This window comes from Tamandua tetradactyla, chromosome 23, assembly GCF_023851605.1.
Source record: "Tamandua tetradactyla isolate mTamTet1 chromosome 23, mTamTet1.pri, whole genome shotgun sequence".
Classification (NCBI taxonomy): Eukaryota; Metazoa; Chordata; class Mammalia; order Pilosa; family Myrmecophagidae; genus Tamandua; species Tamandua tetradactyla.
Window position 1 is genome coordinate 11,390,670 of NC_135349.1, and position 23,517 is coordinate 11,414,186.

General features: G+C 56.7%; 1 protein-coding gene across 2 annotated transcripts; it reads right to left on the minus strand.

Annotated features, from left to right (window-relative positions):
- Positions 1-993: 993 nt before the first annotated feature.
- STX1A (syntaxin 1A) lies at positions 994-15,958 on the minus strand. Of its 2 annotated transcripts, XM_077140943.1 has the most exons (10): positions 15,886-15,958; positions 8,361-8,441; positions 7,979-8,078; positions 5,259-5,333; positions 4,521-4,594; positions 4,322-4,430; positions 4,131-4,204; positions 3,155-3,292; positions 1,456-1,566; positions 994-1,190 (listed from the first exon to the last, which is right to left on the minus strand). In XM_077140943.1, exons 1-10 carry the CDS (start codon positions 15,913-15,915, stop codon positions 1,113-1,115), a joined length of 870 nt encoding a protein of 289 aa, XP_076997058.1. In that variant the 5' UTR covers positions 15,916-15,958; the 3' UTR covers positions 994-1,112. The 2 variants fall into 2 exon arrangements, with proteins under 2 accessions (XP_076997058.1, XP_076997057.1); XM_077140942.1 differs by lacking the exon at positions 994-1,190 and having other exon boundaries at positions 1,462-1,651.
- Between the last annotated feature and the right edge of the window lie 7,559 nt (positions 15,959-23,517).

The window sequence follows — 23,517 nt, forward strand, 5'->3', positions numbered from 1 at the left end:
AAAAGGATCCTGGGGTTGGGCTGTTTCTGACTAGAGAAAGCAGCCCCTGGATGGTGAAGGGGAGGGCAGTACCCCTCCCTGGCTGGCTGCTGAATACTGCGACCAAGATACCTGACACGCACATGGCACATCAATGGGACAGCAAAGGCAGGATGTGACTGCAGGCCTGAAGTGACATCTGACCTCCCAGAGCACAAGAGAGCAGGGACCACTGTCCCAAACATGCAACACACAATGGCTTGAGAGCTTAACTGAGGCCTGCCAGGGAGCGTGGCAGGGTGGAGGCCTGACTGGGGCCGCCTCTGCTTCCCTGGCTCTGGAGAGTGGCTGGAGACATACCAGTTGGCCTCTTCCAGAGGGTCACCTGGGGTCAGATCCAGCCTAAAGGGCTAGCTCTTGAGGCTTTTGGAATGTGGGAAGAGAGGATGAGGCCAGGGCTTTGGCCAAGAGAGCCGAAGACCTGTTGGGCTGTGCCCTTGGGTAGGGAAGGAGCCTGGTCTCGACGTGGCTAGAAACTATAACCCTGAGCCTCCCTGGCAGTGACTGCTATCCCTCAGGGCCACCCCTCCCCTAACCTGAAAAGCAGCACCATGTGGCCACCTGGTCCCCACCCCTCAGGGGGCTCACTTGGGAGCACAGCTGAGGAGGCCAGAGCCAGGGCCAGGGACAAGTCAGTTGGAGGCAAGATTGGGGTCAGAAGGAGTGCCTTGATTCCAGGAGAGGGTAGCTCTGGGCCCGAGTGGAATGAGTGAAGGTGAGGGACAGGCTGCATATACTCCCCTGGGCAGCCCTGCCTGGTAAGGCTGAGGGCCTGGGCCAGACTCTGTCCCTCGCCGACCCATCCCAACCCCACCGGCTCTTTCCCAGACTGGCTCCCTTCTGCCTCTCTGTACAGACACACACTGGGACAAAGATCATGCAGACAGCCTGGCTCAAGGGCAGGGCTGGGGTGAAGGGTCCTGAGGCCAAGAAGGAGCAATGGGGGTTGGGGTGGGAGGGTGCTGCAAGCCAGAGCTGGGGTGGGGAAGGCCACCTGGCCAGGCGGCAGCAGCAGCAGCCCGGGAGCCTCCTGGGGTGGACCGTCCAGAGCAGAGTGGCAGGTGGGGCAGTTTCTATCCAAAGATGCCTCCGAAGGTGGAGGCGATGACAATGCCCAGGACCACGCAGCAGATGATTATCATGATCTTCTTCTGTGGGGGGGAGGGCGGTGGTGAAACAAGGGTGGCCTCAGAGCAGGCAGGGTGGGGGTGGCTGCAGGGGGCTATAATGAGGGCTGATGGCTGGACAGGCTGGGGGCTCTAACTGGGGCAGAGGTGACAGCAGTCTTGAAGAAAGGGCTTGGGATCAGAGCTCTGAGAGGTGATCTGTAGGGAGAGGGCGGGGGGGGGGGGACAGTCTAGGGGCGCCCTAGCGGGTGCTGTGGAGGCAACTCGAGACAGGGCTGGGGCTGCTGACCCGGCGGGCCTTGCTCTGGTACTTGACAGCCTTCTTGGTGTCGGATACGGCTCTCTCCACGTAGTCCACCGCATGCTCCACGTTGTACTCAATCCTGTCAATCATCTCCCCCTGCAGGGCCGCAAGGCACTGAGCTCCAGAGGGCCCTCTCCTCAGGCTCTGGAGGGAGCTCAGGGAAGAACTTCAGGAGGGTGCTCTGGAGTCAAGAGAGAGGGGGGAGGTGAGGTGGATGGGGAGCAACTCACCTGTGCCCTTTGGGTCAGGCCCTCTGGGCAGGGCATGGAGAGCAGAGCAGCTGTCCTTCTGGGGTGGGATTGACCATGCAGTCTCAGCCAAGGGGTGGGGACCATGCAGAGAACTCAGCTAGGGCCCAGGCCTGCTGGCCTGGTGGCGGACAGAGGATAGTGGCAGGTGGGAAGGGCAGGGGCAGGAATGGGTAGGCTGGCATCTGAGGCTGACCTCAGCTCACAAGGTGATGCGAGTCCCCCCATACCCTTCCAGGCATGGGGTCCTATCTGGCTCTGTCTGTGGCCTTCAAAGTTTAAGAGCCCTGACTCCTTCCCTTCATCCCCATGGCCCTCCCGGCCTCTGCCATCCAGTCTCATGCTGCCCCCAGAGGCCAGTCTGACCATGACACTGCCCTGGTCAGAGTATCCACAGTGGCATGTGGACAACTGACTGCACTGTAAGTGCATCGCCACCCACTGGCACCCTCATCACTAAGGGGCCTCACCTAGATGGCAGCAACAGCCTCCTCGTGGCCTCCCTGTTTCTAGAATTCAGGTCTTGTCACTGCCGTACTTCAAATCCTCCAATCTAGAAGAGTCCAAATGCCCACCATGGCCTGCCAAGGCCCTACATGATATGAACTCAATCCACCTTGTTTCTAACTTCTCTCCTTTCTGATCCCTTGCCATGTTCCAGCCGCAGGACCTTGGCACTTGCTGGTCCCTCTGCCTGGGGCTCTTCATTTTTCTCCTAGGGGGTCTTCGTGGCTGGCCCCTTTTTACCATTCTGGCATCAGCTCAGAAGTCCCCTCCCCAGAGAGGCCTCCCCCAGTCAAAGCAGCTGTCCTCAGTCATGTGATCAAGTATGGTCCTCAGGCCAGCAACAGCTGCGTCACTCCGGAGGTGCAAATTCATAGGCCCATCCTGAGTACCAGTCCCTGGAAATGGGGTTAGGAATGTTGTAACAAGCTCTCCATGTGATTCTTGGCAAATTCAACTTTGGGAACCACTGCTCTGCCCCATCGCTGCCTCCTAACATCTCCTGAGTATCTGGCACAACTGGAGAACATTCCATTTGTTCTTTACTTGGTTTTCCTTTCTCCCAAGACACTAGCTCCAGGACACAGGGCCTTCATCTGTCCTGTCCACTGCTATGCCTCCAGCTCCTAGGAAAGCTCCTGGTCCAAGTAGACACTTGATAACATGAGCGGCAGATGAGACGCGCAGGGCTGGGCCCTGGGGGGAAAGGCCATGTGAGGCCTGGGGTCTTGGATAGCCAAGCAGAGCCATGCAAAGGAGGGTCCTTCAGGTGGGTGGGACCGAGCAGTGGGCAGGGCCCTGGAGGCACTTTAGTTACCTGAGGACTTGGTCCCTCCCAGCAGGAGCAGCATATTGGGCAGAAAAGGGAGGGAGGCGTTAGTGTCGCCCTGGGTGCTGCTGGGGGTGGGGGGCAGTGGGGACCCGGCACTTACCTGGCTCTCCACGAGCATGGCCATGTCCATGAACATGTCGTGCAGCTCCCGGATGCTGTTCTCCAGCTTGATAATCTCACTGTGCCGTGTCTCAATCTCACTCAGTGCCTGCTTTGAGATGCTGGAGTCCATGATGATCTACAGGGCAGGGGCAGTGGGCTAGGACCGAGGGGACTTTTACTAGGGGCGGAGCCCATGGGAAGGCAGCTAGGATGGCCCAGGCCCGGGTCAAGTTGTTCCAGAGGCAGGGCCTGAACTTCCTCCCCCTGCTGCGTGGCTCCTCCTTTACTAGTTCTGTTAGCTAATTTCTCTAAGACTGATTTCCTAACCTGAATATGTTTGGAAGTAATATAAACTAATACTTCCCATTTGAGCTTATCTCCTAATTGCTCAGTTCATGGTAGCTCCTATTCTGAGTGTTTTAAGGAGTCCACACTAGCTGTCCCCCCCCCCCAAGGATCCAGGACTCAGCGAGACCCTGGCTGGACGCTTTAGCTCTGCCTTTCTTCTGTTCCCTCTCGTGTTTGCTCCCACACTGAATGCAGCCCCTCTCCTGGGGCCCACACCCACAAGCCCGCCTTGCACACCTGTGGGCCACCTCTTCCAGAAACCTCCCCCTGCTCAGCAGAGAACGGAGTTTCACTTGAATGTAGAGACTACCGAGGACATGGTGTCCTCCAGGAGGGGACAGTGGTCCAGACGAAGGTGGGAGATGGGAAGGGGCAGCAAGAAAGTGGATCCAACTGAGAGGAATCAGGAGTCTTAATTGCACATTTATTACTAGCATTTATGTGACCTCAGCCTGGGCCCGGCTCCTCACTGGGCCTCAGCCTTCTCTTCTGGAAGATGCAGGCACAGACGTGCGTCACAAAGCAGCTAAATGTTGCTCAGCCCCATGGTAGGGGTCACGGTGGGTAGGGTCGTCGTTAGAGGATCACGGTAGGGATATAGTGGATGGGGTGGGGTCCACACTCACCCCTGAGGCAAATATGGCTGGGTTCCCACTCTCCAGCATGTCTTCCAGTTCCTCACTGGTCGTGGTCCTGCCAGCTGCGAGCAGGGGTTGACACTGAGTGGGTCCTCGCCCAGCTCAGCAGCAGTCCTGAGCCCTGCCCCTCCACGCCGCCCCCTCCCGCCTGGGCCCCGCCCCCGCCCCCCCCAGCCTACTGATCTCTAGCTGCCTTTGGATCCGGCCCTTGCAGCGCTCGCGATAGTCAGACTGCGTGGCGTTGTACTCAGACATGACCTCCACAAACTTTCGGGACAGTGTGGAATGCTGGGGGTCCAAGATGGGGGGGGTGGTCAGGCCCCAGCCCTGGAGGCCCCGAGTCTCAGGTGCCCCCATCCCAGAAGCCCCAGGCCGCACCTGCGTCTTCCTGATCCTCAGGTCAGCAGAGGAGCGGTTCAGGCCTTCCTCCTGCTCAATGCTCTGCTCCATGCCTGGGGGCACAGGGGCGGCCATGTGCTGACCTGCCTCCACTCGCCCCTACCCCCAACCACACACCCAGGACCTGCTGAATCGGGGCACAAGCCCTGACTCAAGTCCCATACCTTCCCCAGGGGAGTCTGTGTGTGGTGTGTACATGGCAGGGTCCCATGGGAAGCAAAGGAAGGGGCCCTTTCAGCTGGGACTATGTGTGCAGGTCTGTGCCCTGTGCTCATGTGCACACCCCCTTGGGAGGTCTCAGCCAGCACCCACTGTGCTTGGTCCCACAGCTCAGGCCTGCCCATCTCCATACTTTCTGCTCCAGAAGGCTGTGCACCAAGGGGCCATGCCAGCGTGGGTCATTCTGGGGGCTTCTGTGTGGGGCCGGGTAGTGCTGGCCACTTCTTTATCCCATTTTAGCAGAAATTCACTGTGGACAGTACCCAGGGTAGTTACTCCCTCGACAAAACCTCGGACATCTGTGTCCCCACCCCAGTCCTGAGCCTGGGACAAACAGGCCTCACCAAATGGCAGCTGTTGAGCGACTGGGAGCATGATACCACCCTCATAAAGGAAAGCAAGACCCAGTCCTTGCTCTGGGTTCGTGAAACCCCATGGCCTACCCAAGGGAAGCAGGCCTGAAGCCCCTGCCCCGACAAGGGCCCATTCCCAACTCACTCTTTAGCTTGGAGCGGACTTTGTTAGCTGTCTTCTTTATGTCGGCCATGAGCTCCTCCAGCTCTTCCTTCGTCTCTGGGGAGGCGGTGGGGGTAGAGGACAGACACCCTGGGTTCCCTTACCGCCCGACGTCCAGCCCAGCCTACCACATAAGAGGCCTGAGGACAAGACTCTGGGCACACCCCTGGGTCCTGGCTGAGGTTCTGTCCGCCCCTCCAAACCTCGGCCAGGGCCACAGCAGCTGTAGATTCATCCCCCCCCCCCCCTTGTGCTGCCTTCCAAGGAGGCTCCCTTCCTCCCTCCCTGGCTCCCCCACCCCCTGCAGATAACAGATGGGGCTAAATTTAAGGCAGAGATAATTGTGGAGCAGCTGGTGATGCAGGGGTTGGCACCAGGGAACATTTGTTCGATGTTTACCAGAGTTTAGGTGGGGGGTGCATTACCTGGTGGCTTATGGGGGAAAGCACCCAGTCAGTGGGCACCCTCAAGCGACGTGGTGAAGTGGGCCTTGGGCTACTCACAAAGCTACCCTAGGTGCCGAGCTTAGGGGAGGCCACTGCTGGGGGTCAGTGAGTAGACGGGGGAAGCGGAGCACCTGGCCTTGTGGGAGCTGCTGGAGAAGAGGTTCTGAGAGGTGCGGTCCTGGGGCACAGGCAGCCCTGGAGGGAGCAGGTACCCAGGGTCAATGATGGGAGAAATTGGGGGAGGGAGGTGCCAGAAGGATTTGGGTCCTTGTAGCAGAAACCATCTCTCCAAAGCTGGCTGGGGACAGGGGTTACCCAGCTGGCCCCCACTCCTGCGAGAGGTGGACTACCAGGGACTTGGCAAAGTGGAGCATGATGGCTGCTTCCCCCTGGGGTGCTAAGCAGAGCAATCGGCAGCCCCCCAGTACTCCTACCCCCTGTAGAAACCAGGACTGAGCTCCTGGCTATAACTCTTCCCCCTGCACCCTCCGCTTGCCTCTTGGGCTATTGGTTCTTCTATAGAGGGTTGGGGAGGGGGATGTGACAGTGGTCTGTCAGCAAGGCCATAGATGGGGGCCACCTCCCCAGTAGAACATGTGAGTGGAGGAGAGTGGGGGGCTCCAAGGAGCGGAGGAGGGAGCCTTATTTGTAAGAACAAAGAAAACTCGGTTACCAGCTGCTCCTAACGTCTCAGCCGCTTTTGCTCAGACTCAAAATAGCCCAGGCCGGATGGCGGCCCCCAGAGGCAGCGCAGCAAGCCTTGGCCCGGGAAAGCCCCCACTCACTGCCCTCCTTCCTGTGACTCCCCGTGAATTCGGTTTCACCCCGTGAATTCGGTTTCACCCCCACTGCCCGTGGCAGAGACCTTTAACTGCTCCCTCACTCCACGCTTGCGCCACCTCCCCACAGGTGAGAGGACCAGCTCCCCATTTATTCCCTCCCCTACAATTAGCTACTCCTGACTCCCACCAGGAGCAAGCTGCAGGGGACGCACAGACACACTGGATGTCTGAGTGCCATGGCTGGTCCTCCCCATGCCATCCTGGCCGGGGACAGTCTCTCCTGCTCCCACCCTGGCTTATTTTGCCCGCAAGAGCCTAGCACCGCTTTTTTTTTTTTAATTAATAAAAAATAAAAAAAAAAAAGAGCCTAGCACCGGGCTTGGCTAGTGTGACAGTGGCCTCGGGTTCAAGCACACTTTGGAGCTGTACAAAGATTTATTCTGGGTTCTTGAGAACACCAGCAGTCCTGGGAGTGGGGTTGGGGAGTCAAAGATAGGAAGGCAGTGCTGGAGACATGGATAAAATCAAACTCTGGGCCCTGGGAGAGGCTGGCTGGGAAAAAACCCAGCCTCGAACCCTCTCCTGTACTTTCTTCATTTGGCCCCATAGGCCGGCACCTCCCAAAGTGGCTGGAAAAGTGAGAGAGGCCATGAACACCAGGCTGTAAGGAACACTGTGTGGGCAGGCAGGTGCATAAGCCCCGGGAGTCCAGCTGGCTTGCCTGGGCCCCAGGCCCCTGCCACTGCCTCCCTGGGACCAAGGGTGAGGCCCCTGCCAGGGGCGGATCTCGGCCCTGCATGCTGAAGATCTGGCCCTTATTGGTGTCCTCATGGACTCTGCAACCAGAGCTGTGATGGCCAGGTCAGGAGGGTGTGTCCAGGGACAGAGTGGAATCCAGCACACACATGCTCCCTGTGCGAGGGAGAGCGGGCTTCCTGGAGCCCCGAGCGGGTCCGGCTCTGGGCTATCAAGGTGGCCGGGTGCCAGGGCTGCTAGTTCTTTCCGGAAGCTCTGCCTGCTTGGCCGGCTTGCCCTCCCACAGCGCTGACGCCTCAGAGCTGCCATCTGCTCCCCAGGGAGGTGAGGGAAAGGGAGGGGCTGCGCTGAGAGGCCTCCTATTGATCAGAGACAGCTCCCTCCTCCCTCCCTCCCAGAACTCCCAGGACTATAGGCTGCTCTGTTGCCTTAGAGAACAGCCAGCTTACCTGGGGAGAAGGGCGATGGCCGCCTAACCTTGCCCAGGCCCAAGGAAGGCCTCCCCTCCCATACCCCAAGTCTCTGCATGAGGCCCGGGTCCAGGAGGCACTGAACCCCTACTCTAGGCCTGGGATGGCTGTTTCCTGAAGCTCCCAATGGAGCCCTCCCCAACCTGGCCAGACCCAGGCAATGGAGGGGTTCTGGGAGCCCCCTTGCAAGTTAGCCTCCTTCCCGGAGGCCCATGAGGCCTGGAATTCCCTCCTCCACACACACTCACTCTCATCGGGGTTGGGGGAGGCCAGGATGGCACTGTGCTTCCGCTTCACTTCCTCCACGTTCTCTGAGATCTTGTCAATGAAGCCGCGGATCTCCTCCACCTGTGGACCCATGTTGTCGGGAAGGGCTCCCTGGGCCCAGGGCTTGCCCCAAGGATGGCTGGTGGTCGGGGCTCCAGGAAGGGTCGGCCAGGCTTCAGGTGGCAGGGTGAGGGGGTGGGGAGGGGTGGAACGTTCCAGTCCCAAGCCCTTGCTCCCCTCTGAGCTTCAGTCCACTCACCCACTGTGCCCGTGGGCTGTGTGAGCACCCTCAGCCTGGCTCAGAGGTGAGGGCCACCCAGGGTCTGCCAGGGTACGGGAAGGATGGGGTGTGCTGCCTCCCACCTGTTCGAAGAACTCATCCATGAAGTGGTCTCGGTCCACGGTGACAGTGACATCATCATCATCATCATCGCTGTCCTTGGCCTACATAGGGGTGTGTGCACACATCAGTGGCCCGTGATACGACCACTGGACCTGAAACTGCATGGCATGTGGGCTACGGCACGTGGCATCTGTCTGCACACAGGCGTGCTAGCCAGATACAGCTGCAAGCCCTTCCAGTGGGGTCTTCCTGGCAGGTACCAGAGCAGGCGGGCCATGCCCTCGGCTCCCATGTGGAGCCGCAGTAAGACCTGGAGGATGCCTGGGGACCCCGCTTGAGGAGAGAGGCCTTGCCTGTGGGGTTGGTGTCAGGACCAAGTCTCCACCTCCGGGTCTGGGACCTACCCTGCAGGGCTAAGGTCCTCCCAGCACACTCTCTCCCCCGCACATGCAGCTGGGGAGGTCCTGCCATGGGCTCAGGAAACCTCATGGCCTGGTTCTCTTGGCTGGAGCCTGGAGTCAGCCTAAGGGGCAAGGGTGCTACATGTTAGCTGGCTGGCACCCAGGTCCTCCAGTTTCTCCCAGGCGCAAGACCTGCTGCCAGAAGCCAATGTTCTCTGCTGTCAGGGACAAAGCCTGGCTGATGGTTTTAATTAAGATGGAGCCCCAAGCTCCCAAGCTGTCTTTCTAGGAGGGCCCTGTAGTGGGGAGCGGCCTGACTGCTAGGGCACAGAGAGGTGGCATCTCCACAGCCTCCCAGACAGGCCTGACAGAGAGCGCCTGTGTGTGGCTCTGCTGGCTGCTGGCTTTGCCCACCCCACCCTCTGGTCAGTGGAAGCTGACCTTTCCCTGCAGGCCCAGAGTGGGCCCAGGAGGCCCGAGATGCCAGTTGTGCTGCCGCCTGGCTCCAGGCCTGCTTTAGGCCTACCCCACCTGGGCCAGGAGCAGCCAGTCAGAAGCACTCCATCATGGGGCAAGGGGTAATTAAACCTCCCACCTCCCAGAATGCTGCTTGTGGTCTGTCCGCCCCACACCTTGGGTTTGCCATGGTTAGCCCATACCGCTGTCAAAGCCAAGGCTGCCCGGGTTGGAAGGCAGGGCCAGGTCACCCTGCATTTCTCAGGGCCCCACAGGGAGGACCACTGCCTGGCTCAGCTCTGGTGCCCACTTCGGTGCTTTCTTCTGGCAGGGCCCTCCAGCCCGTTGGGGAAAGGGCCTGGTTCTAGGCCATGGGACTTCCTTGCTGGGTCTCTATTTGTTCTTCTGTGAAATGGGCAGGGAGGGGGCTGGGAAAGGGTGTGACAACGCAGCATATTCTGTAAAGGGCACTGTGGGGCCATGGGGTCCCAGTACCCCTCAAAGTGGGGACCTGGACAAAGAAGCAGGTTGGGAGCTTCATGGAGACAGCTCAGGAGGGGTCTCTTTTCATCAAGGGATCACACCTCCTCCCCCAGCAGCGAACATAAATCCTCACTCCCACTCCCCATAAGTGCCTGTGGCTGCCACTAAGTGGCCACCCCCTCCCCAAGCCCACCCATCAATGCAGAGAACGGAGGAGGCATTTCCACACTTCTAAGCCGGGCCAGGCCCAGGAGTGGGTCAGAGGAGCACCCCCTAGAAAACTGAGATGGCACCCAGGGCTCCGACCTTTCAACACCCTGCCGCCCAGTAGGGATGCACGGGATGGGATGGAAGGAGAACTGTCCGGCTCTCTTCCCAGAAAAAGGAATGGTCAGCTAAGACCAAGCTAAAGGCACCACAGTTACTAGAATCAGCAGTGATTGCCACCGCCAGGGACGGGGAGACCTGGATCCTGGGCTGGGTGCACCCAGGTGGGGTCCAGTCCAGAGGTGACATTAGGCACGGTCACCCTGGTCACAGCCTTGGTCAAACCAGCCATGGCAAAACCTTGTGGAATACTCCAAGGGGACCGTTCCCCCTTCATCCCACCCCCTCCGCACCAGGTCTGATGACCTCTTCCTCAGGACTTCTTGGCTCCCATCCCTCCTTTTGCCCCACTGCCCCAGCCTGAGGTCCCACCCCACCCATAACCAGCTACCTTGTCTCCCTGCCCCTACAATCCACCACCTCTTCCTGCTTTTTCCATGCATTTTCCTCTGCCTGGAATGCTGATTCCCAGAGGCTGACTTTTCTCTCATCTTGAGATGCCACCTCCTTTTGGAAACCTTCCCCAGCCCCACCCCGTATCCATCAGCATCTCTTTCCTCCAGTTCCCTATACACTGTGCACATCCCTACTGGAACCGCAGTCTCCGACTCTCGGGACCTAAGGGACCTGAAAAGTCACCTTGGCCTCAGCTTCCAGCCTGAGCTTGCACACTACCTGTGATGGAGCGCTCACCAGCTTTCCCAGATACTTCTACCCATTTTGGGGTGTCCCAACTATTAGAAACCACCCCCCTTTTCTTGTGACTTGGTCTTGGGCTGTAAAGAACCTGTTGGTAACCTCTCTCTGGCCTGGCCCTGCCACAGATCTGAGGGGAGCATCACATCCTCTCTGGGTTTCTTTTTGCAAGTTGAGCATTCCTCCCCCTTTGGTTGCTTCCCAGCGGCCCTAAACTGCAGTTCCTGCCCCAGTCTGGTTCTATTCTACATCTGTCTTTTTCTGCGGTAAGGCACATAAACAGAATCTGCTAGACCCATCCCCGCCCTCTTTCTACATGGTCTACCTCTACTAATACAGCCACAGATCACCCCAATGATCATGAAGGACGTCCTGCCAAGGAAAGCTTCCCAGTTGCTGTCTCAAATAAAGACCTTGTGTCCTGCTTCATTTCTTCCTTTGTTCGATCCTTGTTCTGCTTTATGAGAATCTAATGGCTCCTGACTCTGGTGCCCTCCAAGCCTGAGCCCATGGCACCTTCCTAGAGATGTCCTCTAGATGAACTCAGACCCATAGTCAGCTCTCGCTGGACACTGAATAAATGACAAGGATGTAGCATGTTTGCCCCCACCCCTCCTTGTTCCCAAACCCTGACATACTCCCGACCACAAAGGAATTAGGTTGTGGGCAGACATTCCTAAGTACCCCGGGCTGGCCAGGGTGGACGTCAGGCTCTTCAAGAGGACACATCTCTTTCCTACTAGCTGCCAGGCACAATGTGGGCACCTATATAACTGTTTTGTTATCTCCCAACCCTGACTGGCAGTCAGCTCTGGAAAGGGGGCAGGGTGGGCGTGAGGGACTTGGGAGGCTTTGGTGTGGAGGTGGTGGTCGAAGCTGTGGGGCAGTTAGGTCCAAATGTCTTCTGTATGAACCTGCCCAGACATCATATGGCGAGCTCACCTGCAAGCAGCTCAGACCAGGCTCCATCTTTCTTCTTAGGCCCCTTCTCAGAACCCACATGCCTATTCCTCAGGGCTTCCCAAACTAGAACCCTGAGGGGTCTCAAAGTCTCCCTCCCCTTCCCAGATCCATCCGCTGTTTGTTCTGTTTTGGTGGGTTTTGTTCCTAATTCTGTGGTACTTAGCCCTGGTCCAGCACCAGAATGCTTCAGGGGCATTTTTTCAAAATAACTTCTAGGGTTCCATCCTAGAGAGACTGAATCGGAATTTATGGGATAGGCTGGTGAGGCTAAGGGTTTAAGAAGTGTCCCCAGGGCTGAGAACAACAGGTCAGGTCTCACCCCTCTCTGAGCAGTTGTCTCAGCTCCCACCTCATCACCTCCAGCCCCTGAGTGATCAGGAAGGAAAGCTGAGAGGGATGGGAAGTTGTGCTGCCCCCAGCATAAAGCCCTTCAGGAAAAGAAGACCCTGCTGGAGCCTCCGTGGGCAGCTTTCCCCGGCAGAAATGTAACAGCCCTCGGGGTCTCTCCTGGCAAGGACTCCAGGATTCTAGGATACCTTCCTAGAAGCAACAGTTTGATTCCTCCAAGAAGCCCGGAGGCCGGGCTGTCTCCAAGCCTGTCCCAGGGGATGGCACCTGGCCAGCCAGCAGAGTTGATCCATCACTGAAGCTGGGGCTGAGCAGGAGTCGGAGGTTGTCTGCCTGGAGGGCTCTTTTTAACCCCCTTCTTCTTTTAAATGACTAATCAGAGTCACTGTGTCTAGTGTGGAGAAGCCCAGAGCTGAGTCAAGGGTGTGTGAGACGCCAAGCAGGGTCTCCAAGAAAGGTGTGAGCCCTGTCACCCTTTCCCACCTCCTCACCGGTGTCTGTTGTGACCCAGGCTGGGTCTACCCCTTAGTAGGGCCCCAGAGCAGCTGGCAGAGGCAGCTTCAAGCCCTGGAGAGAGGCTGGGCTCTGCCTGCCGGCGCCGTGCAACACTGGGCAAACCCCTGGCTCTTTCTGGACCTCAGGTTTCTAGATGGGCATGAAGGCCCTTCCGTCTGCACCCAGGATGAAAAGGTACCCAAGACCATCCTTTATTGTGGGAGGGAGGGAAACAGCTACTGGACATACGTGACTTGGGCCTGCCATTTTTACATCCTCATTTATGCCACTCTCCAAGGCAGATGCTGTTGGCTCCATTTTACAGAAGAGAAAATGGGCTTAGAGAGGTTAAGGAACAAGCCCACCCAGCCTTGTCTCCTCCCACAAAGGCGGGCAAAGGCGGTGGTGTTTGGGGCCAGGCGTTGGGCCCTCCCAGTAATCTCACTTGGTTGAGCATTCCAGCCTCTCTGCCTTTTCTCATGCTGGGCACTTCTTTGGATCACCCTCCCTCCACCATCCCTAATCCTCTTCTGGGAAGGCTACCAGGTTGAGCTTCCTACCTTCCTACGTTCTTCCTCTGAGTCCCTTCAACAGGTCCCACAGGCCCTACATTCCCAGCATTTAGAAAACACTGTCTCAGGGAGGAGTGGGTCAGTTCCAGAAGTGCCCAGAATGGCAACCCGAGAGGGCTCTGAGATGGGGGAGGAGGCAGCTGCATGAAACCCTGCCTTAAGAAGACACCCTGTCTTTCCCTAGCTTTGTGGCCTGGACCCATTTCTGTCCTCAGTTTCCTACCTGCTCCCTGAAGGTAGGAAACCTTCTACCTCTCTTGCTGACCCCTGAGAGCCTGTCTATATTGCTGATGCAACCCCAGGCTGGCCTGCTGGGGCCCTACCAATCCCCTGCACGCTCCATCTGCAGAACGGGAAGCAGCAGCACCAGGAGCACCAGGAGTGGTGGGGGCTGGAGGAGGCTGGAGGGCTGGGCCTGGCCTGCAGAGCTCTGAGGAAACATGCCAGCTCCTTCCCCAAGTGTGACTTTTATAAATAAGCTCCCTTCGCCTTCCTTCCAAATGTGGTGGCGATGGGTGGGAGAGAAAGAGAAAGAAGAAGGAGGTGGTGGTGGCGGGGGGGCAGCCACTGTCCTGATCACTACCTCTATCTAGCACAGCCTGCTTCAGCCTTTTGAGTCTCAGGGATTCCGTGCTTGACATGCTGACTCCTGGGGTTCAAGGTCTCCCCCAAATTCAGAGTCAGAGACAGGAGACTCGTGACCACTGGCTCTCGCCCTGAGATGTGGTGTTCTCGGTTTTCCTGTCTCCACTTCATGGATGGGAACCTGAGCCCCAGAAGGAAAGAGACTTGCTGGAATGGAGCTGCCTCCACCCCTACCTACCCCACCCCCACCCCCACTGACCATTCTCCCGCACCCAGCATGGGCTCCTCCCAGCTGACCCTCTAGACTGCTAGAAAACCTCCATGGGTAGTGCCACCCAACAGGGAGTATGGGCTCCGAATGCTCCATGTAGGGGTGGCCAGAGAGGAACCCTAAGAGGATTCCGAGAAGCCAGGCCTTGTGGTCTGAGGGAGCCCCGGGGCTAGGATGTGCGCTTGTGTGAGTGTGATGGGTGCTGGTGGTAAAGGGTGGATCCAGAGACACACACCAGAGCCAGAAGACCTGGGTTCAAGCCCCTCCCAACCCGGGCTCTTTGGGGGCTCCCTCAGTCCAGTTCAAGCCGAAGTCTGACCTTCTTCAGGGACTTAGCAAAGCCCCTTTCTACCACCCATCTTCATGTACCAGGCAAGCCCATTTTCCTTTAGGCATCCATTTCCCCTCGGTAGAGTCAGAGGCCCTGGTCAGGTGTGAGGGGCTGACTGGGTTCCTCTCGCCACTGGCTTCCCGTCCATGCTCTCATCTGACCCCCCAGGCGCCCCAACAGCAGCCCATCCATCACCCAGCCACTCCCCACTGAGCCAGCATTCTTTCCGACTCCGCCCAGCACAGGAAACTTGAGGGCAACCACAAGTGCCGGCAGGGGAAGTGTTAAGAGACCATCTTCTTCCTTCTGAACCTCACGGGGTTTCCCCAGACGCCCCAGGGGCTGGGCAGGGAGCCAGGAATAACCAGGTTGGAGAGGGATGGGGTCCAGCTCCCGGCAGCACCGGAAACATGACAGTATAATTGGGAGACCCAGACGTACACTCAGGAGTCTCTGGGCTGAGGGGTCAAGCCCTGGGGTCAAAAGCCCAAGGGACACTTGAAACTTTCCACATGAGAGGACCTAGGACTCTGGCTTCAAGTTAGGGAGCCAGAGAGGGTCCTGGAGAGCCACTGAGCTAGGGTGCCCCCAGAGACTGTGGGCGGGGCCTGCCAGCGGGGTGGTCAGCCAAGACTGGGGTGAGACCCGCCCTGGTCAGAGCCCTGATTTCACTGCTCCCCACCACGCGCGCCCCTCAGCACACAGGTGGGCTGCATTTCCTTCCCGGTCACCGCCCCCCAGCCTGGGCAACACTAAGGGCGTGTGGGGGCGGGGGCGGGGCTTGGGGGAGCGTCAACGTCCTGGGAAATGGCAGTGGCCAGGGGAAGGGCAATAGTGAAGAGGAGTCGGGGGAAGAGGATGGTGATGAGGGTCTTTGACGCCGAACCGTCGTGCAACCTCCTATCCCCCCTAAACCCCGCCCCGGGAGCCACACCCCAGGGGCCTCCGACACAGGTGGAAAAATAGATGCGGGTCGGAATCAGACCAGCGAACCTCGGAAGGACCTGGAAACGCCGGCCCGGGCGGCCCGGAAGCCAGCAAGGTGGCCCCGGGGCGGGCAGGGGACGGCGAGCGCGCGGGGAGCCACAGGTGATGGGAGCCACAGGTGACAGCTCCCGTCACACGGGCCCGCCCCCACCCGACGGCCGCGTCCCCGCAGCGCGCCCCGCGCCGGGGCTCTGGGCAGGCGGCCGCCCCCGGCCCGTTCCCCCCGCGGCGCCGCCGTCTGTCCGTGCCACAGGGGACAGGGGAGGGACAGAGACGAGGGACCGCGGGGCGATGAAGACGGGACCGGTTCCGCCGGCTCGCGTCCCGCCACCCAAACGCGATAATCGCCCTCTGACCCACCCCAACAAAAGCGCACAAGGGGTCGCCGAAAAGTTTATCCTGACCCCGCCCCGGACCTCCAGTTCACAGGCCAACGGGGCCGAGCTCACGCGAGCCCGCCCGCCCAGGGGGGCCAAGGGGCGGACCCCAGGCAGGGGTCGGGGTCCCCGGCTCCGCCCCGCTCCCTGCCGCCCGCCGGGGGCCGCAGGGGCTGCCGCGCTGGGGCCGGGCGGGGGGTACCCGGAGCGCTGGGCGCCGGCGGCGAGCGGCCGCGCGCGGGGCCGGACTCACCGTGCGGAGCTCCTGGGTTCGGTCCTTCATGCTCCCGGGAGTGGCGGCCGCGGCGCCGGCTGCAGCCTTGTGAGCCCCGCATGCGCGGCGGCCGCCCCGCGGCTGCGCAGCGCCAGCCCCAGCCCCGCCCCGGCCCCCCGGGACCCCGGCCCAGCCCCCAGCCCGGCCCCGCCCAGCCCCGGCCCGGCGCCCGGCGGCCCCGGATTCGCGCCCTCGCCGGGGAGGCGGGCTCCCCGCCCCACCTCCGACCGGGGTCGAAGCCCTGGGACCTGGTGCCCTGCGTGATCCCTGCCTGGGGTCAGACCCCAGAGCCCCGGCTTTCTCCTCTGTCCCTCAGCACCCCTCTCTCTTGACCCTGAATCACATCCCCCCCGGGATCTGCTGGAGGCTGATACCCCCAGACCTGGCCTTGATTTTATTGCCTCCGGACGTCCAGCACCTCCCGCTCTGTTCTCCCCCAAACCATCCGCTGAACCCTCACCTTCCCACATTTCCCGCATCTTCTTACCCAGGCTCACTCTCTGTCCCTCTCTTTCCCCAGGATTTCTCAGTTCAGGGATCTAATGCTGGGTGACCAGTCCTTTTCCTTTGATTTCCACTCTCAGCAGGCTGCAGCAAGCCCTCTAGCTTTGGGGAAGAGACACCTGAAATCTCTCCCTTTCGCTGCATCCTCGACCCTGAGCCCCAGCCCCAGGCCTGAGGTCCCATTTCCTATCTGGAAGCTAAACTGTCCCTAGCCTGGGGCCCAGATCCGTCTGGCACTAACAGAGGGATCCTGATGGTTTGTGCAAGGGGATGCATGCTGTAGGGCTAGTAAGTAGCAGGAGCTCCCTTTCAGGTCCCTGCCAGCATGTTGTTGAGACAACAGCCACACAGCTCCCCCACCTCCCACCAGCTGTTCCCTCTTTGCCCTGGACCAGACCTTTTTTACCTTAAGCCAAGGCTTCCTCCTTCCCTTCCCCAGGGCTGCCAAGGTGTTGCTCTGGAGCCAGGCCAGCCCCCTGCTGTCCAGCGTGCCTGGGCTTGGCACTCCTCCCAGACTGTGGGCACAGGTTAGCTGGCTGGCAGGCAGCCTGGAGGATACAGTTCCAGCCCTCCCTCCTTTCCTGGAAAACCTGGCCTGAGACTGGCTGAGATGTGGCCTGGCTTGGGAGGTGGCCACACCCATTCCAGCTGTTCAGAACTCACCATAAAGTGCCCCACGGAGCAGGCACTGCCATGCCCTCAGTTGATAGTGAGAAGCCAGGCCCCTCCTTGTAGGAGGGCCCCTCCAGGGGTATGGGAGCACATGGCAGGGAAGATGCCACCTGATCCCTGATCCAGGGGTGATTCAGTGGGGTGGGTCATGGATGCACCCCCAGAGCCCAGTGCCTGGACCTATAGAGAAAGGGAAGGAAGGGGAGACACAGCTGCCCTCAAAGTTCCCATGTCATGCAGAGCACCAGCCATTTAGATGTGTATTAAATAGTAGGATGCATAACAAATGTGTGCCCTGCTGGTCTGATATGCCTTCATTCAATTATTTATTCATTCATCAAATGTTACCTGGGTAACGATGCTCTTGGACTGCTGTTCTGTTTTCGAGTTGCCTCCAGTGCAGCTGAAGAGACAGACCTGGTTTCAGTTTAGTGTGATGAGTGCTGGGTGCAGCCAGGGCGGCTTCCCAAAGGGTGACACATTTGAGCTGAGTGTTGAGGGAGGAAGGTATAGGCCTCCAGGACAGAGGAAAAAGATGTCCATGGACACTAGGGGGCAGCACTGAGCCCATTTGGAGATCCTCAGGAGCATGCTGGGGCTGCCCTGCAAGCCAAGGCAGGAGGCGAGGCCAGCAAGGGAGGCCTTGAAAGTTGAACGTTATGGTGCAGACAAGGGGGAGGCAATGGAGGGTCGGAAGTTTGTAAAGTACTTATTGAGCCTCTGCTATGTGCCGACATGGCAGCAAACGAGAAAGACAAAAGTCCTTTACACAGTAATAGATAAGAGGTGATAAGCTAATCAAGACAATATATGATGGTGATAATATATGCTCTGGAGAAGATAAAGTAGGAAAGAAGTGATGAGGGTGCCAGGTGTGTGTTGTTTAAATTTGTTTAAAATTGTTTAAAACAATTGTTAAATCAGACAGTCAGAGAGGGCATTGCTGAGAAGGCGGCATTTGAGTGGTAAAGTGAAGGCGAAGGCACGAGCCATGGAGGCATATGGGGCAGAAGGGGTGCAAAGGTATTCTGGGTAGAGGATGTGAACAAAGACAGAGACAGGGGCAGGGATTACTCCCAGTGGGAACCAAGTGGTCTCCGTAACATCCATCACCCCCTATCCTCACTTCTTTGAACTGGACAAGCAATGGTTCCTCAGTCTGGACAAGTGCTCTGCAAAGCCCTGCCCTTCTCCAGTCATCAGGGCATCTGTAAGCCCCCAATATAGGTGTTCTGCCCGCCCCTAACCCCTCCTACCCCTCCGGCTTCCTTCGGGTAGTGAGGTGTCTCATTGCCCTGGGGAGAAGATCCTGCGCTTCCCATGTCTGTCCTTTGCCATCTGGCCCCGCCTCACCTCTTGGAGACTGCCTTCCTTCCTTCCTTCCCACCCTGTGACCGGGTCTAATCCCCACCTGCAGTTCTTTCCCCAGCATCGCACCCTCCTCTGGGGCCTTTGCACATGCCCTGCCCTCCTCCTTCCCCCCCCACCCCCGGGCCTGGAGCACTCTCCTTCTGGGTCCCTCCCCCCACCCCATGGTCCTCCAGGAAATTGAGCCTGAGCACGTGTGGTCCCACAATGACCGAGGCTTATCCTGGGCATGGCATTATTGCATGGATATAGTCTCTGTAGGTGTCTGTCCCCTTATTAGACAGGAACAATTAAAGGCAGGGACCGGGTTGATTTTCCTGTTGATTCCCCATGGCTGGCCCAGAAAGCGTGTTTGTGGAGAATGAATACACGCGCGGGTGCCTGGATGAGCCGTGTGTCTATAAAGGAGCACTGTGGGGGTGGGGGAAGCCTGGGCTTTGAGGAGCTCTCAGAGCCTCTGGGTGTACTTTGGGGTTTCCCTCCAAAAGACTGTAAGGGCGGGCAGAGGGCAGGTTGGGATCTTTGCGAACTGGAGTCCTGATGTTGGGAACTGCTGCCACCTGCTGGGCAAGGCCAGCAGTGCCTTGCTAGTGCTACTGTGGCTGGGCACCTGTGTACCCAGGTCGGGCTGCTAGGGCGTCTGGGCACCTGTGTACCCAGGTTGGGCAGGTCGGGCAGCTGGGCACCTGTGTACCCGGGTCAGGCTGCTCAGGTGGCTGGGCACCTGTGTACCCGGGTCAGGTACACAGTGACAGTGAGAACTCCTTGGCCTGCTGGGAGAAACCCATTGAAGGCGACAAGACAGCATGACAAGGGTAATGATGGGAGTGACGGGGGAGAACAGAGGCTGCAGAGAAAGAGGGAAGACGAGGAAGTTTTGGTATGATTCAGGAATGAACTGCCCCTGGGGCCATAACCCAGGCCCCTAGGCTGAAGGGTGTCAGGGTGTGCATATGGGCAACTGGATTGCTGAGGGACCCCCATTGTTGTCTTCTGGGATCTGGAAGGCTTATTTCCTTGTTCTCGGGTCCTGGGAAGTCTGGCCCTGGCCCCACGATTGCACAAAGCACAGGCCACCGTGTGAGGTGCCTTAATTAACTCTTACAGAGACCCTATCAGGGAGGTCTTCCATGATTTCCACTTCACAGATGAAGACACAGAGGCTTGGGGAGGTAAACACGGACAGGGTCGTAGCATCGTGTGTCAGTTTGTAAGCTGCCCAGTCCTCCAAATCCCAGATATTTTGTTTTTACCAGGAAGCCCAGAGGCCTGCCCAGTTAGCAGCTCTCCCTCCCCCTGGCACCTTCCCCCACCCCAACCCACCCTACCAGTAACCTGGAACCAATTCCCAGCTCAACCCAGAGGCCTGGGCTCAGCTCTACTGGGGGAGTGGAAGAGGAGGATGCAGGCAGTGGGTATTTCGGGCTTAAGCCCTATTACTTGGTGTGTGACCTTATGGCTGGGGCTTTGGGACGGAATCACCATATGGCTAAATTATCACGTTATTTCCTCCTTTTCCCAATGAGAAGATTAAAAGAAAACAAAAGGCCAAACATTTGAATTTAAATTTTTAGGGATGAAGACGAAAAAATAAACTCTCTACTTATAATATTTATTTAGTTTCATGTACATAAAATCACATATTTGTTGAACTAATTTAATTCAGAAACTGTTTTTCCACTCACGTTTTTGCAAAAGTTGATTCAAACCCTTCACTTGCATTTCTGCCTCTCACCGTCTGATTGTCACGTGTCACTGACATCCCTAGCGCCTTAGTTCCCTCATGCAGTGTTCGCAAATATGTCATCGTCACTATTAATTTGAAATACAGCACCTTTTGAATCTATAAATGATGCTGTCACTGAATATACTATTCCAAGACCCAAGAATCCATTAGGGTAGTTGTTTTCTTCATTTAAATGGTAGGTGGATATCGGTGATCTCTTTAGGGTAACCATAAAATTGTTTAAAATAGCAATCTGCTTTTCCTTACTCTTCCTAATTTTCGCATTCCTTTTGCTTTTTCTCCACAACACTTGTCACCATCTGATATACTTGCTTATTTTTCTACTGTCTGTCTTCCCGCACTAGAATGTGAGCTCCGTGAGGTAAGGGACTGTTTGTCTTGCTGACCACCCTACACCCCTCACCTAGAAACATACCTGGAACATGTTTGCTGAAAGGTGCTATTTTGGGAGTGAATCAACAAATGGATGAACGAAGGTAAAGCACTTAAGCATATCTTTGGTAGCCCTGTGTCAGCCAGGGCCAGGGGTGAGGATGACATCAGAGTGGGTGAGAGGGCAGCCCTAGAGGAGCTGAGTCCATGGGGGGGCATCTAAATCAAGGTGGGGCCCAGTGGTGTTGGGAGATTAGCCACCTACATTGAGTTTGAGCAAATGATGAGATATGTTGAGGATAACAGGGGCTAGATTTCTCAGGGAGTTAGATTTGGAAAGTGGTGATGCTAGAATGGACTCTGTGCTGGAATTCAAGATCTAAATATAAACTTGTTTTCAATATAGGTACTTGTGCTGGTCTGAATCTGCGGTGGACCCCAGAAAAGTCATGCCCTTTAATCCTCATCCAATAGTACTAGGTGGGAGCATTTCGATTGTTTCCACAGAGATGTAACCCACCCAATTGTGGGTGGTAACTTTTGATTAGATGATTTCCATGGAGGTGTGTCTCCACCCACTGAAGGTGGAGTTGGTTACTGGAATCCTTTAAAAGAGGAAACATTTGGAAGAGCCCTTTTAGTAGAGCCAGCAGACACTGCCATGTTCACTATGTGCCCTGCCAGCTGAGAGAGAAACGTTGAATGTCATCGGCCTTCTTGAACCAAGGTATCTTTCCCCAGACACCTTAAATTGGACATTTCTATAGATTTGTTTTAATTGGGGGACATTTTCTCAGCCTTAGAACTGTAAACTAGCAATTTATTAAATTCACATTTTTAAATACCATTCTGTTTCTGGTATTTTGCATTCCGGCAGCTAGCTAACTAGAACAGTACTATAGACAGATAGGGAGATACAGATGTAAATGTGTATGTTTAAGTGTGCGTGTGTCCAATTACTGGGCCTGGAAACAGGGTTACTCTTGTTGCAATGAGAACACCTAATACCCAGGTCTTGGTTTCTAAATAACCATTCCTCACTAAAGAGAACCTGGGATCCTTGAAGAAATGGCCAATTTCAGGGCTGGGCAGGGAAAAATGAGATGAACCTGAAACATTCTACTCTGCCAGAAAGAAAGGAAATGTCCAAAGAATGACAGACATGTCCACACAAGAAGGCAGCAAGGGATATCCACGGGCTGAATCCGGGACAATGTGAGCATCGAAATAAAAAGACAGTCATGGATTATAATTCATTAAATACAATTGGGAAAACAGAGTCTCCCTGAAATAAAAAACCAATGAATAAATAAATGGAAAGAAAGAGTTCTTTACAACAGATGGCCGACTAATAAATACAGAGAACATTTAAATTAGAAAAGTGCCATTCGACAACCATTATAGTAGAAATTAGAAAAGTGCCATTTGACAATCATTGTAGGAATAATTAGGGCAAGAAGCATCAATGGATGCTAAAATCTATGGATGAAAGTGAGATGAAGAAAAGGATTTTTCGTAGTCTCAAAGCACCTCCCCTTCCTGATACTTATTAAATACAAAGGGAAAAAAAAGCCATTTTACACTGGCGATACCATCTCAAGCAACTGGTCAACATCCACACCGCCAGTCATGGTCCCAGCGGATGCTGGAGACAATAAGAACACAGCATCATTTCTATCCAAAATGTGTAACGATGGTCTAATCATGGGGAAGCATTGGATAAACCCAAATTGATGGACTGTCTACAAAATACCTTCCCCATAATCTTTAAAAATGCCAAGGTCATGAGACTCAAGGAAAGGCCTGGACTGTGGTAGACGGGGGGAGACCAGAGGGTCGCCACAACTGGGAACAATGTTTTATATCATACTTGACTTTTTTTTTACCCTAAACAGGTATTTTTTGAACACTGAAGAGTGATATAAAAAAGTAGCTTGAAATTGTTTTGAAATACAAAATTTAAAACAAAATAAAATGGCCAGGAAGAGTGTCAGTCCCCCTCCTGGCTCACTCCTGCTGGATGCATCCGGGACAAGCTCCTGCCGAATCTGCTCTAACCAGTGGGATGTGGGAGCCGCCCCTTTTGTGCTCCCACTGCCCCTGGACGCCCCCTGCTGCTCATTCATGATCATGTCCATGCTTCATCTCCGCTAACTCCAGAGCGCTCAGGGGCCCTGTCTTGGCCGTGGCACAGAGTGGGCTCTCAAAACACACAGGAAAGTGTGTACCTGGGGTACAGCTCGAGGCCACCTCTTCACCTGCAGCTCATAAAAGCAACTGCCAAGTTCGGCTGTTGGAGGAGCACCTGGCTGACAGGGGCGAATGCACAACCAGGGGGCGAATGCACAACCAGGAGTCAACTGCACAGGGGGCTGCCCAGGGGCCTGGAAGGAAGCATTTACTGTTCAGAGCTGAGTTGAGGACCTGATCCCCACGCCAGAACGCTGCTGAAAAGGCCTGTCAACGGGGAGAATTCCCTGGTCCTTATGGAGGGTGTGGGGAGCTGGGATCCCCGAAGGCCCAGCAGACCCACCGTGCCCCCAGCACAGGATACAGGGGATACAGAGGAAGAGTGAGCAATATTCCTAGGGAGGATGGATATTTGGGATGTTTGGAAGAATTTACCAGGAATATTTGAACTCTTCCCCTCCTTTTATGTTTGACTGAGGCAAGGTTACAATTATGGGCTAACGACATCCCAGGTACTAAGATGTCAACCCTCCAGGAGGGGGGACGGGGCACCCCCTCTCTCAGCAATGGAGCGGTACCGGAGCCAGGCCCATGCTCCGTCCCTTTCTCATCTCGATGTGGGTAGAGCGCCCCCTTGGGGTGAGGGGCTGCATGCGGCTGGGTGGGGAGGGGCTGAGCACTCCCGGGTCCAGGAGACAGAGCCTGGGCTGGCCTGCCCGGGGGTGGGGCCTGACGGGGAGTGTCTGGCCAGGAAGGGA